At 39.8% G+C, this 16,818-nt stretch overlaps 1 protein-coding gene across 3 annotated transcripts in view; it reads left to right on the top strand.

Annotated features, from left to right (window-relative positions):
- lsamp (limbic system associated membrane protein) overlaps window positions 1–16,818 on the top strand; it is a 509,494-nt gene that overhangs the window by 254,600 nt on the left and 238,076 nt on the right. The window contains exon 2 of one of the 3 annotated variants that reach the window (XM_026192044.2): window positions 2,241–2,319. In XM_026192044.2, the coding sequence (XP_026047829.2) occupies window positions 2,241–2,319 (79 nt within the window). Of the gene's footprint in view, window positions 1–1,311; window positions 2,320–16,818 lie in introns of those variants that run through there. The other 2 variants (XM_026192043.2, XM_026192046.2) reach the window with 2 other exon arrangements.

Here is a 16,818-nt window from a genome sequence, read left to right on the forward strand (position 1 = left end):
TGGACTTCTGATAAGACCCGGTTAAAGCAGCTGTTTTGTTGGCCTCCACTCTGCCATCTCGCTGCCATAAAAGCAAGAATTCAACTTATTACACATATAAAGTCTCCTGGATCACCAGCGCACTTTTGAGAATTTATAACTATAAATAAAGCAAAAAGGCATGTAGGAGTCATCCCTACATAAATCTGTATTTCACAGAGACCCTCTTCTCTCCTCTTGTGAACCCAGTAAACCTTTTAAAGTGGTCTTAATGCATATGCTCTTTCATAAAGTGAAATCACCAAGATAGCTTAAACCTCTAGAAGATGAGGAAAACTGTAACAAGCACTATTTATTAAGCACCAAGTAGGGAGCAGCTTTTCAAGCGTCCCTCGTTGTAAACAGTTTAACACTTCTCAACTAATGCACTAACATAAGCACCTCCATACATTTACTGACATAAATTACCCCAGTGGTCCTTATCAGTTTTACTCTCATGTGCTCTTCAATTTTTCTAATGCATCCAAAAAGTCTGCATTAAAAAAGGAGGGTAAAGATGCTTCGAGAGGCTGCTGTAAAACAGGCAACTGATTGTGTCTGATTGTGTTTTTAAGCTAGCTGGAGTAATTGCAATGTTAAGAACATATGTAATTATTCTACGTTCAGGTCATGACCTCAGCAAGTGCTGTGCTTGTATCAGTGTGACTAGTTTAGAGCACTACAATTAAAGAATTAAAGTGTGATTCTGAATTATTAACTGCATACCCCCAGAGGCAAAAAAAAAATTAAAAAAATGGGAGTGCACTATGTAGCGAATGACAATGATTCGCATTAGTATTAATGTATTTGCAGAATCAAATAATGCTAAATGCACTGCCTAAATTGTTACACTGCACTTCATTAAGCACATCGTCAACTGAGCATTAGATCAGGGCCTATTAAGCCAGCGTTTGATTGGCAAGTGGTGAAATTACAAGCTCATCCTGCATTCACATGTCTGCATAATTGCGAGGCGTGCACCTCACAAACTTGTGTCCTTGCTTATGCTGAAAGTGGATGTAATTACTTATCAAGCTATGGCATCACAACAGTCAATGCTAATCTTGACAAGAGGTGATTATGTCTGGTTAAGCTATTCACGGCTCCGTATCATCCTCAAAATGGTAAAAATAAGTATAATTTTTTTTTCTATTATATATAGAGAATGCTTCCAAAAATATCCTTTGGTTTAATTTCATGTCTAACATTTAATGGAACATGTTAAATGGAATTGTATAATGCAAACAACAGGCTCTCCACCTAAATCATAATTAGGTACAAAAAGTATCCACTGGAGATCTCATGGTCCACTGCAAATCTGCTAGGCATGGAAATGCTATGGGAGCTAATGGTGTAAATGAGTGGATACCTGCTGTAGATAAATGAGCTTGTTTGAAGAGTAATGGTACTGAAGTGATCCTCAGAGGGAAAGCGTCTTTCTGCATGGTTTCACCTCAAGGAAGGAAAGTTTTCTAGACCTATTTAAAACTTGAAGTTTGGGTTGTTTTTATTATATTTTTTTCTCTGTTTGTGTCCAAAACCTGTTCTGATATTCAAGACGCGTAATAGCCTTCATGGATATTCAGATACACAACTCGATTCTTTTCTTCTGTTGAATATTTTTGTTTTTTTTATTCTCTAAAAATAAAAACAAAAATAAACTTATTCCACGGTGTTCCTCGGTCCTCGTTCGGTTGTGTCTCACCGAAAGGGACCTCAGGTGGTGCTGTTGTCCTGACAACCAATAAGGGGAGCATCGGAGTCAGACGGCTGGATAATCTGAGAGAGAGAGAGAGAGAGAGAGAGAGAGAGAGAGAGAGAGAGAGAGGTAGGGGGTGGTGGTGGGGGGTGATTCTCCCAGACTCTAAACAGAAGCTTGCCTCTCTCCATCGTCGCTGTGCCGTGTCTTTACGCGGAGAGCTTTGTGCGTCACTGGAGTACAGAAGGAGGATTTTGCCCCCCCCTCCCCCTCCAAAAAAGTATTTTCGGAACCTCGTGTCACCCATTCATTCCGAACTGCTTTGGACCTAAAAACATTCCCGCGTTTACCAGAAGTGTGGACAACTACGACTGTTTCCCCCTACCCCCTTTTTCACCCTTGGATTTATAACTGCAGAAACGCGCGCGCGCTCCTGTGCTTTCAAAAATGCAAGTCGGACGCAAGTCGTGCTGGAGGCAGTTACAGGCTTCGTTTTTCAGACTGCTTTGTCTTATCCCCACAGGATTCCCCGTCCGGAGTGTGGATATGCAGAGGGCCACCGACAACATCACTATCCGACAGGGCGACACGGCGATTATAAGGTAAGACTCTGCTTCCAACTTTCCTCTGCTGCTTCCCCACACCCCCGCCTCTCTCTGGATGCTGAGCAGCAGCAGCAGGATCCTCCGAGCGAAAGATTGCAGCTTGTTTTATGCATTTATTTTTGTTGTTGTCGTTTCTTTACGAACTTTTTTTCTCGTTTGTTCAGTACAGAGAAGTGACGGAAATGTTGAGCGATTGCATGTTCTCCGCTTGCGTTTCTAACTTTTGTGTCACAACCTTTGTGAGAATCTTTGTGACACAGGACGCTGCGGCGGTGGTCACACCGCTTTATGAACTTAAGATCAAGATGCTCTTGATAAAAGGCAAAGTGCGTCACCGTGACCGTGGCAATCGTGGTGGTGGGAGGGTTAACGACAAAGACTGATTACTGATTGCAGACAGGAATAACATGTTGAAAAAAACGACGTGTGACGAATCCTCCATTAGATGTTAGGAAAAGATTAACTGCCAGCAGTCTGCAGGGGGGCAAGAAGATGAAGTAGCAGCAGTGCAGCTGAGAGCTCGTTTGAGGGTTTTTTGCTTTTGCAGCTTTGTTTGTGGCCCCGCAAATTTAAAGATTCTCTCTTTACGCGGGTTTTTTGCTTTTTACATTTTTATTTATTTATTTATTCAGCACATATGTTAAGACATCCCATGTAATCACTTCGTAAACAATGGAAGCTGACAACTGTCTTATTGTGATACTGCTCGGCACGTCTGGGTAAACACGTGATGACAGCCATGCGTTTTTGACAGGCTATGAATGCAGAAAGAGGATTTGGATTGTTTTGTTTATTTATTTGTTTATTCATATGTTTTGTGCACAGGGCTTTTCCTCAGCAGCCCCTCTCACCCACTCTCCCCAATCCTTTAAATGTACTCCAAATCAATTAGTTCACCACATAGTGACTGTGGCAATGGCAATTTTCTTTATATTTCATGTGTTCATTACATGCAAATTCAAAATGCTTAACACATATGATAAAAAACATGACAACCTGTGTAGGTTTACAGTGCCTCTAGGCTGTGAGAGAACAAACTGCGGTTATATGCTGGACTTTTAGCACAGCCGGTCAACAAAGCCTGCAGGCATGGACACCGCTTCCCCAGCCCCATATAAGAGAAAAAAAAATGCAAGCACACACATTTCCGCATTTCCTCACATGTGCCCTGAGCTTGCATACACACAAAAGCTGTATGCCCAAACACACACACACACACACACCAAGAATAAATCCCTTTAATGGATTCCTTCTGGTGCACAGGTGCCATCCATTTAGGTATCTGCTGATCAAGTTAGTCATCTGACTCAGTTACTGTTGAACTCAGCGGGGGTCACAGCTATTTGTTTCACTTTCCACATCCAGTTGACTGCCTCTTTGCTGTAATCAGCCATTTGCCCCCACCCTAGTCACTCTCTATTCTTTAAAGGTGAGGTAACGTGGCAGGCTCTGCGCTCACCTGCCGAATTAGATTCCACTTTCTGGGAAAACTGTATCCCCAGTCCACTATTTCACCTTTATATCTGCCAAACGATGTTTGAATAATCTGTGGTAATCGCTCAGTGAGTGTCATAATTAATTTGATGTTTGCAATGCATCTTGTTGGGACTGATGATCAGTCTTATTTATCGTAAGGTAGACAGCGATAAGCTCTGGCTCAGAGCCCCGTGGCTCTGCTGAAAAACACAACCATTTTTCACACCCAGTTTCCACCTGACAAATAGGATCGAGAGGGGGTTTGGTGGGAGGTAGTTGCAGGACCACTAAGGCTAAAACGTACAAAGTTTGAGCAGGCGTGGGAGGCCGTTGGCTAGTAATTTGTCGTGTTACACAGTGTTGCTGATTCCGTAAGGGGGGGGTTGTGAAGGCTGAGGGGTTATTGTTGACCCGGGGGCGTAATAAGGCCTGCGCTCCTTTAGCTGAGCCTGTGGCTGCAGTCGTGACACGAGAGGAGCGATGCAGGAGTAGAGAAACAGTATGTGGCCAAACAGCCGCTGTGACAGAGCACACAGCAGCAGGGCCTCGCTACTGAAATGAGAAAGGAAATTTATTTTTACCAGGGGCAGAAGTGTGTCATGCTGAGTAAATAAGCAAACTAAACTCTTTCTCCTCATGCGCAAAACTTTCAGATTTGTAGCACCGTTGTGAGTCACAGTGAAACACTGCATCACGAGTGTTTATTTAAGCTCCGCGAGGCTGCAGATTCATCGATGTCATGAGAATAATATAAAGGATTGCATCAGCTCTCTGCTCTATATTTTTATCAATACCACAGTCATAAAGCAACAATCTGCACTGGAAATCACAGTGGACACTCAGTCGAGTTATAGCTGACTGATTTATTATTACAAGATTTGAATAGTAAGTTATATGTAGCTAGGCTAGGGTTAGGATTAGATGACCAACTAATACTTGATGTGACAAGCGCATATACTCTAGCCTGAGCCTGACACAGTGCTTTGCTCACAGAATCTCATTCATTCTGGATCAAAAGTGAATGTAGGCTAGATATTGACACATATCTCTAACAACCTGTGTTGTACAGAACAGCAGAGAATCTACATTGATTTTTACTTGCATGGCTTCTATATCACAAGGCAGAAATTTTAGCAGTCTGTTTTCCAGCACTATATAAAAAGAATAATCTACACTCTTAACCACATTTAAGTCTATATCTGAAGAATATCAATGGCTCAGATAAATATGTTTACACCATCGGTTGTAGTGTGAAGTAAATCAGAATCATCTGATGTTCAGTAGACTTAAAATCTGTTAATTCAAACTATGTGAATACTGAGGTTTTGTAACATAGTTTCTTTGGTTATCTCAGACGCAAGAAAATTCCATCCTAAGTTTGCTGCTATCTTAATGATCTTGTGCCGCTGTGTGCTGTTCAAAGATCTGTCCCTAAGCTGTCTTCTTGCTCTAAAGGAGGTCTTTTTATTTAAATCTGCAACTGCTTGAAGTGACATTTGCCTCTGGAAAACACGAACACAAGTCCTAGCATATTAAATCCAAGCCTGTATCCCAGCAGTGATGTTGCAAACCTATAAGATTTAGGTCGCTGAAAAGCACCCCATATTTCAGCGCTTGCTTCCATGGTGACTTAGCCTTAGCCTGTTTTTACAAGGATGATGCCAACAAGTGAAATCAAACTGTTCTCATCCTTAGCAAAGCACAAGAAATAAATCTGAGGAGAGGAAAAAGATAAGTTTCACCACATTTCTTGAAGCAGTTTCTCTGTGTCACAACAGTTTACTTTTTAATTTATTTTTTTGTCCTTCTCTATGCAGCGGCCTTAAGGAAGAGGTTTCAGTCTCAGGCGAAGCCTTTATAATTGACAATTGCTTATTAAACCACTGATAGTGCAGTGCCTGTGATTGCGCTCCTCTGGGTCAGAAATCTGGATGTTAACAACTCATTGTGCTTCCTTGTTACTTCCAGGGACGATGGTTCTGTATTTGTGCTTTTGCCTCAAAGGATCTTCTTTTCCAGAAATTTTCCTTTAATTTTAGTCAGAGTTGGTCAAATCGGGCTGTGACACAACTACAACATGATGTTAGTCTAACAGATTCACAGTTCTGAAAAATAGTGAATGCAGGTTTTTTTTTTTTTAATTTCAATTTCTATTTAATATTATTAATTTTTTTTTTTAATTTGCATGATTAAAACTTCCACTTTTAGCCAAATTGACTGCATAATGTTTATTTCGTTTGATATATATTTAAATATGCAGCTCTCCTCTCTGTATACAGTGGTGTTAACCCTTTAAGACCTACCATAGAACCAAGTCCACCAGAGCTTATATTATATTTTTACATGCTGTAGTGCCATTTTTGGGAGTATTTCAAGTTGCTATACATTAATACAACCATTATAGCCCAAATTATAATAATATGTCTGCATTAAGTGCATAGTAATTACATAAATTGCAAAAAAGTGCAATAAACTACAAAAAAAATTAAAATCGTTTTTGGTTTTTTAACATATATTTCTAATTAGAAAAATTTAAGGGGCTTATCCCTCAAAACTGTAAATGCAAAAAAGTTGCACAAAATAGTTTCCCACCACAGGAAATTTATTTTGAGTGTCTTCATAGTTTTATTTTTGAAATACACCATTTTTTATATACTGCAGGAAAAACGAAAATAAATATTATACTGCAAATTTGCAAAAAAGCAGCATATGCATCAAAATAAACTATTTCCAGCAGTGCAATATGAGTTCTAAGCATCCCAGAAACGACACAGAAAGTCATAAAGTCAGACATAACTTTTAAAAACACAAGTATAGGCTTATGAGGCCCTGATGGTAAAAAAAACTACATTTCGCGCTGACGTCTATTCCAACGTAGGAAGTGTTACAAACAGCTGATCGGATCGGCAAAGCGTGTTTCTGGGATATTATGTTTTTGTTGCTGCAAGTGCTTTTTATGCAGTTTTTGAAAAGCTATATGTGGAAGGAAACTGTGACCTAGGACAAGCTGATGGCATAAGATGTAAGTACAACTCCTCCGGTTTCATATGCAAAAAAAATTATTGCGCTAGCTTATGTGGTTGCAGTTCTACAGGGATTTAAAAATAGTTGCACAAAATGGAGCGTGCCCACTCTGACCGGTTTTAAAGGGTTAAAAAAGTGTCCCTGATTTCCTATTTTTTTATATCTCATGTAGGTTTGGAATTTTTCCCCTTAATATTAATCACCTTCATTTAGAAACTGCATTTTGTGTTTCCTTGTGTGATCTTTGGCTAATATTTAAATTGCCTTGATGATCTGAAACATTTAAGTGTGACAAACATACAAAAACACCACTGTATCTATGTGTGTGTGTGTGTTTTTGTCACGTGTGGTCCCGGGACAGTTCTGGGCAGTATCTTAACTCTTCCTATGACTACACTTTTCTCGACAGAGACCTCCGATGTTATGCCTGGAATCTGATGGCGCTACTCTTCCAGTTTTGGAGTTCCAGCTCTTCGTGCTCATATTACCACTGGGAGCAGTTAGAACTTTACCTTCCATGTCTACTCCAGTTGCTCCTTCAGCCCCTGATATATCTCTGTTTTTGTCTTCCTGATGTTTCAGTCTGCTGGGATTGCTACACCCAACACAACTGCAGTCTTCTGTTTCTTTTCCACCTCCTCTATGTCTTGCATGTTGGCTAGGAGCTGCTCATCTGTCTGGAACTCAGAGTCCCACGAGACCTTAGCCCTGTTGTTCTCAACCACCTATCGGGACTTGGGGACTTATAGTCAGTATTTGGTACAGATGTTCTTGTACACCTTCCTGGACACTTAGTTGTGTCACTCTATTTAAAATGCAGCTTGGATCCTACATCCTAGACCTTTGCATAGTCTGTAACCTGTGTCCGCTTGGTTGTGGTAGACTCCAGCCTCTATGGATCTGGTGCTTAGGGCCTGGTCTTGTGTAGTTCATGATCAACAGAGCCTGTGTGCTATGCTTTAGGCTGGCCTTTTCTGGCTGCTGATAGTATTTCTTGATGTGTTCCACTTGCTCTGTCTATTGATAGCAGGGATTTGGTTGTCCACGATAGTTCCTCCTCCTGTTCCTCTTCACCTGTTCGTCTTCAGCTGCCTGAGGCATTCATGGAGCAGCTTATCTTGGGTGCAGTCTTCCTGATGTCTTCGTGAATGCTCTGTTATATCTTCGGCTGTGGCTCTGACAGTCTGGTTCTTGCCCTTTCTCTTTCTCGTGCTCATAGAGCCTCAAGAGTTTTCAGGAGTTGTGAGGAGTTTTTATGTCATTACATTAGTGGCATCTATCTCCTCCTGTGGTCAGCTTATTATTCCAGTTGGGTATCTGTAGGGATTATGTATTGATGGCTTTGATTTCATTCCTAGCATTCAGCTAGTTTCTTAGCACCTGACAAACCTTGTTGAGATATTTGACTATGTCTGATCTTTGTGCATCTTTATCATGGTTCCTATTGTCCTGTGGGACACCCAGGTACCTGTGGCTGTCCTATATATCTGCTCTTCAGCTATTCTGGCAACTTCACACCTTCAGTTTGGACAGTGGTTCCCAAACTTTTTTTGGTAGGCCCCCCTTTTTTTAACAAGAAATATGGTTTGGAACGATATTTGGCAACGCCTCATCCTCTGCTTTGCGTTTGTGTGGGAGCCCCATCAAAAACCTGTCCATTATGCTAGCAGAGTCCAAGCATTTATAAGGTTGGGGAAACCTGCAGTCAGCTGAGACTGAAGAAGTCACTTGGATGAGTGACGAAACGTTTCTCCCATTGAAAACGCTATGTCCAGATGCACAGAATCAACTTTTGGGAGTGTCCAAGCATTCTTTTTTTTACCATTTTAGGTCTGCCTGGCCTGAGAGTCCTGGTGTCCAGTGTACCGCTTTAATAACCAGGAGTGGGTGCTTTGTCCCTCTGGTGTTATTTGTTATTTCCAGTTGTGTTCTGATCTGTCCTTGTGATGTGCCTACTTCCATGTCATGGAGAGACAGGTAATTGGCCGGTAGAAAGAGAGAGAGTCGGGTACATTAGAGCTGTCAGAGCTGCATTAAATTAATTTTCAAGCATGGACTGGTGGTGAACGCTGATGCTACAGTGATGACTATTTAATGGTCTCATGCATAGCATCAAGTTCCACCACAGCTCCACAAAACTGACCTATCATCAAAATTTCTGTCACAGTAATTTACAATGAAGATGCAACGTCAAAACTTTGACAAATGCTTTCATAAGCTGAAATTTATATAGCGCAGTATGTAGTCTAGACAGTGGTGGGAGGAAAATTGAGCAAAAACAGATCAATTTCTGGATTTCCTGACAGAGGGGCAGCAATGGAACATCATTTGGGATATCCAGTCCCCAGGGGGCTTTACTTTTCTCTCTGCAGCTCATTAGATTGGTGAGCTGCTTTCTTTCTCTCTCTCTCTCTCTCTCTCTCTCTCTCTCTCTCTCTCTCTCTCTCTCTCTCTCATTCTCACTCTCTCTTGCGCTCTCTCACTCTTTAGAGTTTAGAACCTCCCTAGGCATCTCTCTCAGTCCCTCTTTGCTCTTCACCACCCACCCGTTGTCCTTTTCTCCTCTCCCTGCCAACATTAAATTGTCCAGCTGTGTAGTCTTAACCTGATTCACAAAGGGAACATGAAGTCAGATGAGATGAAACTCATAGATGAGTTTCTTCACAAGGATCTTAAAGGAAAGCCCTGGAAAGGGTACGGCTGGTAACTAAAGAGCTCTGACCAAGGAAGAGTCACAAACAGAGAGGGAAAAAGGAGTACGATGAGTAGAATTAGTATAGGAAGGAGGGAGAGGGGAAGGATGCAGTATTAGTACAATCAGCACAATAATCCCTTCTGTTCCAGCCTGGGCTGGGGTAGGATTTTCAAATCAATTTCATTTTCACTCATCACGCTACAGTGGGACAGCTGACCGGCTGCCAGTTGGGTCATTATCGTCTTTGGCCTGGGACTGTGCAGAGGTGAGAGAAAAAGAAACGGGGTTTTGGTTGATGTTTTTGCCAACTGTGTAAAGTTTCACGAAGCCCTTTGGAACAGCTCCGAAGCGTCACAAGTTCCAGATGCTTTCATCTTGGTCAGAAGGATCTGAACGATGGCCTGCAGAGACGGTGCGAAGTCTTTTGGCATGGCAGATGAACAGAGTGTTTACGCTGTCATCTCGAGCTCACAGTCCAGTCCAGTTCAGTGTGCTGTCTGAGCCACTGTCAGAAATCCCCAACCAGATGGTTGTAGTTGGATTTTGCTGCTTCATCCTCAGAAAACATACCAGGACATGCTGAGCTCTTTATTATGTGGTTGCAACATGTTTTGTGAATATCTCAACCAGGGAATTCAGATTCTTTTTTGGGGGGTGTTGGGTGGTGGGGCAGCTGAATACTACAGCAGTGCTTCTCTCTAAAAGCAATTCCACTCCATTCCCATCTTCACATAGACTATTGTTGGACAGGCCAGGCTGTCTCTAAGTGCATATTTAAACTACTCAGCAATTTCTCACTGCCTCTGGCTGCCTATGGGTGAAAGCGGTGGAAGTGGAGTGGAAGAGTATTGTTATTACACTCTGAGAACCTCAAAATGTCATAGTGCTACATAGCTGCAGTAGATGTACTATTAAAAGACAGAACTGACTCAAAGGGTATGTTTGAAGTAATTACCAGTCGTCCATATGGTATGTGGTATATAGCAGTACCATGCATGTGTCTTTCCCACTTTACTGGATGATTGTATCTAAAGTTCACCCAGGCTTTGTCACTGTAATGAAACTTTCATCTCTGAGTGGTTTGTTAGCCATCTTGATTAATGACCAAATCGGTGCATCTCTTTTAAAAGCAAACACATTTTTTTTCCTTCTTACAATTTCATGCAAGTCAGCGTTTTTGACAAAAATATGAAAGAACAAAGCAGGACTTTGGATTCACATTTAAAAACTTTGCAAGTAATCTTGACATGAAGTAGACAAATGAATAAAGTGCATGAGCTGCGCTTAGCTGAACCATGGAAGCAGGTTAAATACATTTAAATCTTTCCATCAGTCAGAGTGAATTAAAGCTGAAACATGTGGGTTTGAGCTGTCTCTGCAGCTGTAAATCCACATGGCTTTAAAGCAGATTAGAGGCATGCGGTAAGTATAGTCCTGGATGAGCGCACTCATTGTTTACTTCCAAATTTTTCCAAATCAGCAAAAAACTGACTCATTGACAGATACTTTGTGCAAGTGGCCTATATGTCGTCAGCAGTAAGCGGAATGTCTATTGCTCATTTATTCATGACACACAGAGCATGCAAGCCTTTTCATTATGCTGAACCTAGTGTGTCTGCTTTGATAACGGGTACGAAAAAATAGTTTTCTTCTTCTTCCTTTTAACTGCAGGTATCACATTAGCCAGTGTTGCAAGATGTGTGTTTGTTGTGAGAAAACTAGCTCCCATGTTTGATGATGATTTCAATATGTTTTTAGTTCCAGTTTCAGCTCTCATCATTGTGCATGTTTTGTCCCTAATTAAACATTATGTGTCTCTTTAGGCCTCGGAGTGCAGTGGTTTGGGGTGGGTGATTTAATTGGCACTTTAGGCAGGTTAATTGAATATTATTTTTAATTAGGCTAGAATTAAATTGAGCTGTTCATGCTTTTTGTGACTCATAACTTGGACCTTCGTGTGCAATTATATGGATTTATAACTACTTAATTTATAACTACTTGGTTTCCAGTTAATTAAAAAGCTAATACTCCAAGCATCTTTCAAGCCTGCCCGGTCCTTATGTGTATAGAGTTTTCTGGGACTAATGAGTTATTTTGCTTACACTGTTCTTTATTTGTATTTGTCTTGAGTCAGTAGCAAACCTATTCAATGGTTTGGTATTTTCATTTATTATTTTACTTTAAAAAACAGAACATTATTTTAGAGAGCAGTTATGTCATTTCTAGTTTAACCTTGTAGGTAAGTTTATCTCGCTCTTACAATTTCTTTTCAGACTGCAGTGATACAGAAGTGTGTGTAGTTGGCCTAATATCACAGCAACTTGGTAGTAACGGAGCTGGGACATGGTTAAGTTAAGAGTGAGGTACGTTCAAAGCTTTTGGAACTGGAGAAAAAGAAGGAAGTGTCCTTGCTTCCACAAGCTGAAGGATAATCTAAAAAAGGTTGCAGTTTTTACCCAGAATAAAAGCTGAAGCACTCCCACAAGAGGTACGGAAGATGCCTAGTCTGTAAATCTGTGCTTGACACTATTTTTAAAATAACTACAAGTAATCAGTGGCAACAATTCTGAATTATTTTGATTTGGTTGGAAGGACTTTATGAAATGTTACAGCTGTTTTACATGTGAGACGAATGTGAAATGTGAAATTTGAAAAATACAACCGCAAAACACTTTTTGTTATATTGCTTATTTTGAGTACCCACTGGCAGCATAAAGTGTGTATGGGTGGAAGAAATAAAACCCATGCATTTATTTAACTGCCCCATGCACAGCCACAGTCTTGCAGTGTGGAAGCAGATTAACTAAAATTTATACTGCAATAAACAAAAGATAAAATATGTAGAAAACCGTAGTGCTCTGCAGTATGGGAAGCTTAGATATGTGCCACTGACATTTAAAGTCAATGGAGGCCTTTCTTGGTTATTACAACAGTGGTATGCAATGATCCATAGTTACATAGCTGCACTTTGTCACTGTGACTTATACAGTATAAGTGAGCTTGTACTCGTTCCTGACAATAAAGATTTTTATTCATTATTGTGTATTTACAGTTCAGTCTCTCAAAATGTGTATAAAAATTCCTGTAATTCATTTGTGGTTAACACAATATATTTCAAAATCTGCACTTTAAGCCCAAATTTATTGTATAACCCAAACCTTTATATATTTTGGTACACAAAAACCTTTTGGTAACAAAAATTGTGTCAGAATTTCCCTTTGTGTTATGTTGTGTTAGATGGTCTTTGCTGCAGTAAACTCGATGGCTGCAAGATGCCAAATATAGGCAATGGTACTGATAATAAGTGTTGTTTAGCTAAATTAATATTAAACATACCAAGACTTGTCTAATTTTCTGTTATGAAGAAACTAGTTTTGTGTCATAATATAGCAAGATGGTCTTTGATTGATGGTTCTTTGACTTGTTGTTCATTCTGTAAGTGAATGCTGCAGTTGCAAGCCAAATGCGTATTTATTTATGGACTTCTCTAATTATATGGTATTAAAAAAGACAGAGCAGCAAATAAAGCACGCTTTGTTGTAAAAACAAACTGTTCTGGATTTAAAAGGAAAGATAAAAGTGAAAAAGCCAACGTTTTGGCTGCGACAGCCGCTCCTAAGATGGACTTACTACCGAGGAGCTTATTTATCTGTAGTTTGCAGCATTATCATACAAGTTATGCAGGAACTCTGAATTTTGATATCTCCTAAAAGGGCATTTCATGCACTCAGTATCTCCTTTCACTGCTCGAGTTGATAGGCCACGCTTTGAAGTTTCCTGTTTTTGTTTTGTTTTTTTATATTCAAGCATCAGCAAGATACTTCTGAGATAAATTTGAATTTGTATTAGAAAAGTATTCTTTGTTGTTCTGGATCAGCGTGTTAAATTATGTTTTCGGCTGTATATTCATAACCTGCACGCAACATCGCGTTGACCCCTGGGGAAACTGTGCATTTGTTTCAAAGGCATGCTCTAAATGGCCTTAATGGCAACATGTTTTGATCTGCATTATCCCACTGAGTCTTACTTTCCATTTCAAAAGAAAATGATCTGAAAAGCCACAGTGGTAAAGGTGTGGGAGATTAATTAGAGTTTCTCTCTTGAGCATTTGGCATTTGGAAATGGAAATGGGGCTGATGCCATCGCCTACTTGCTTTTACTATCCCATCTGACTTGTAGAGCATAAATGTGTCAGATGTTAAAAAAAAAAAGTTTAACTGAAGCACTTTTCTACTTTATATAGCACATTGACATTCAAGCATTCACATTAACATAAAGAAAATGACAAATAAGTCAGCATTGCTTGTCTCATTTAATCCTTTCCAGTTCAGTTTAATCCTCTACCCTGTGGATCAGCATTGTTTTTGACTACAAGAACATTGCTTCTGTTTCTGTGTGTTACACAATTACCTACAATTAAATCAGGTCCCCAAGTGAACAGTTTGGATGTTGATTCTGTTAGCCCAGCTATCAGGGACCAAGCAGCCAAGAGCATACAGGCACATGTGTAATCTTCAAAAAATGGGTTGTATTATACCCCAAAAAGGACAAAATTATTACAAAACTTCTAAATGACAAAAACAAACTATTTTACCAACCACGTTGGCACATAAACTAAAGGCCAGGTTAACAAAATTCGACTCAAAAACCACTTAACAAACCATAACTCGGCAAACTTTCCTGCCCAAATGAGAGACAGCTCCAGTTATATAGCTATCGAATGCCCCATTGTATACACCAAAACCACAGAGATAATCGCTAATCATAATACAAGAAGAACCCTATTCTCCCCTGTGTGGTCATAACAGATGGTTAAGTCCATTTTATTGGCCTCTACATTTAAACCAGCTCCACCCTCAGCCTCCTCTTTCACCCAAACCAGGAAGGATTGGAGCGGCAGCCAGGTAACTCAAAAGGAACAGAAAATAATTAACAAAGCATATATCCATATTACCGTAACAAACAATACAAAACAGATTCTGCGCCATCATTTGGACTACAGCTTACTGCTGTCATGTATTACAAACTACTAACTCCAAATTAACTTATATTCACTGAACAATGTAAAAATAAGACAGGAAGGTAAACATGAACCCGAGTATTTGAGTTGTGTGGTTGCATGCAGCCATCACACCAACATTCATAAACTGTCCTCTAACTGTGGTTTAAAAAAGTACCATTGAACCTCACCAAGTCCTTGTCAGCTCCCACCTATTGGCTTGTGTTGGACCCAAGAATACAATGCAGGGTTGGCTAATTCATTATTAGCTAATGTTCAGCACTTAAACTGCATTAGATAAAGCACTGCAGGGCACTCACATTTAAATGGCTGTTTGCATACAAAGGCTCTCTCATCAAGGACTTGAGAAGCGATGGCATTTGACTTGAGAGCACTTGTCTAACTGAATATCAGTGAAGTAACCCTAACATAGAGTTTCCACAAGTGACAATACAATAAATCTATCTTTTTGTGCAACTGCGCAGATATTTAATGTAGATTAAAGAAATGTATTTTACTATTCTATTTTTTCCGCCTGTGGTAAACGTGAAAACACCACGAAGAGGCCATTTAACAATATATTAGCTGCAGTTATTATATCGTCATCTGAGCCCTTAGCCTTATACTTTCTGATAAGTTGAGACGTAAAATATTACCATGGAAATGATTAATTGCTGCAACTTGACCTATCTAATTCATGTTCACTTATAAGAATGATTGTGTATCTTATTATACACAACATAACAGACATACAGACACATATTTAATATGTATGTAAATTGTGCTGTATAAACGGATTAAAGTGGACCAGAACCATCTGGAACAGCATCCTGACACCTTCAGTTAATGAGCCATTAAATCTGATAGGCATGTGAGACTTTCCTGGTGAAGATGTAGATAAAGTTTTTGGTCATGGTATTTCAGCGTGTAACATTTTAAGTGGCACGTAATTGCAAATGAAACTTTACAGAGAGATATCAGCAAACACAAAGTGATGTCAAATGTACAGCTTGACACAAAATGTGTTTCTGAGCTAAATGTATGGTTTTTGTGTTTCACTGGGAGAGGGGGAACAAAAGTTAATATGCGACACTGATAGATAGAGAAAGATGCAAGAAAGAGGAAACAAGATGAAGATGAGAGATCATTTTCAAAGGTAAGTCCTGCTGAGCAAGTGTTACAGCAAGTTATAAAGTGTCAATTTGAATCTTGCATGTAATGTCCTCATTTATTCTAAGGTGCCTTTACTAGGTTACATCAAGTATAGCAGACACTAATTTATATCTACTTTTTTATTAATAGGTTTATAGTAGGTACACGTATAGCTCAAATAACATCTGCTTATATTTTCCTGAATTCAGATGGGTAAACCCACAAAGACCAGTGAAAGTAGCAGCAGCATATTATTGTGTTGTTTTCCCGATGCTGCACTGTTCCACCCAAATTTAGAGTTCTCCCACCTGTAACATCCCAGGTATATACACATCCCAGGTATATACACATTACAGGTCCTGACCTAAATAAATTGTATACAAGTTTGGGGTTTTTTTTTTCTTCACGTATATGAGTGGGAATTTGCCTCTTGCCCTATGGGAGCTGGGTTAGGCTCCTGCATACCCCACCCCCATCCGTGGCTCCGACAAGGACAAGCAGAAGAGAATGTATAAGCAGTGTATGTGGGCAGAGTCCATTTATGTTTTTCCTATCTTTAGTGTACGTTTCACTTATGCTCTGTGCAAGACCTTATTTATGTAATTGTGTCTTAATACTCGTCCACACGCCTTGTTTTTTGCATTCATAGTTTGACCTGTTTTATATGCAAATGAAGCACTTTGATGAGTCTAAAGTTCCTTAAAACATGTTAAGTTTTCAGTTTACTTAACAGATATTTGCATCGCTTTGTCTCGTGATGCTAAAGGACATAACACGATATGGTATGCCTGAAATAAACATTCTGTCCAAAGACTTAGAACAGGTGGCCAAGCACAAATACAGTCCCTTGGAGAGATGGCAGTAACACACTTCCTTTGTGTCTTCAAACAAAAAAAGGAAACCGCTCAGCCACTTTTTCAAAAATATTGTCTGTTTTATTTCTTGAGGGTATTTCCATTCAGTCCTACGACAGAACCTGTCAAAAATAAATCATACAGGAACAAATGGTGTTGTGAATCTGGTGATATGTTTGGCATGTTTGAAGGAAAGTAAGGAGAACAATTTTTTACTTGTCATTTACAGTTGACACACAAATTCACACAGGAGTGCTGCAGTCGCAGACACAAAGCCCCTCCCCTCATGATAGTTA

This window comes from Astatotilapia calliptera, chromosome 14 (genome assembly GCF_964374335.1).
Source record: "Astatotilapia calliptera chromosome 14, fAstCal68.1, whole genome shotgun sequence".
Lineage (NCBI taxonomy): Eukaryota > Metazoa > Chordata > Actinopteri > Cichliformes > Cichlidae > Astatotilapia > Astatotilapia calliptera.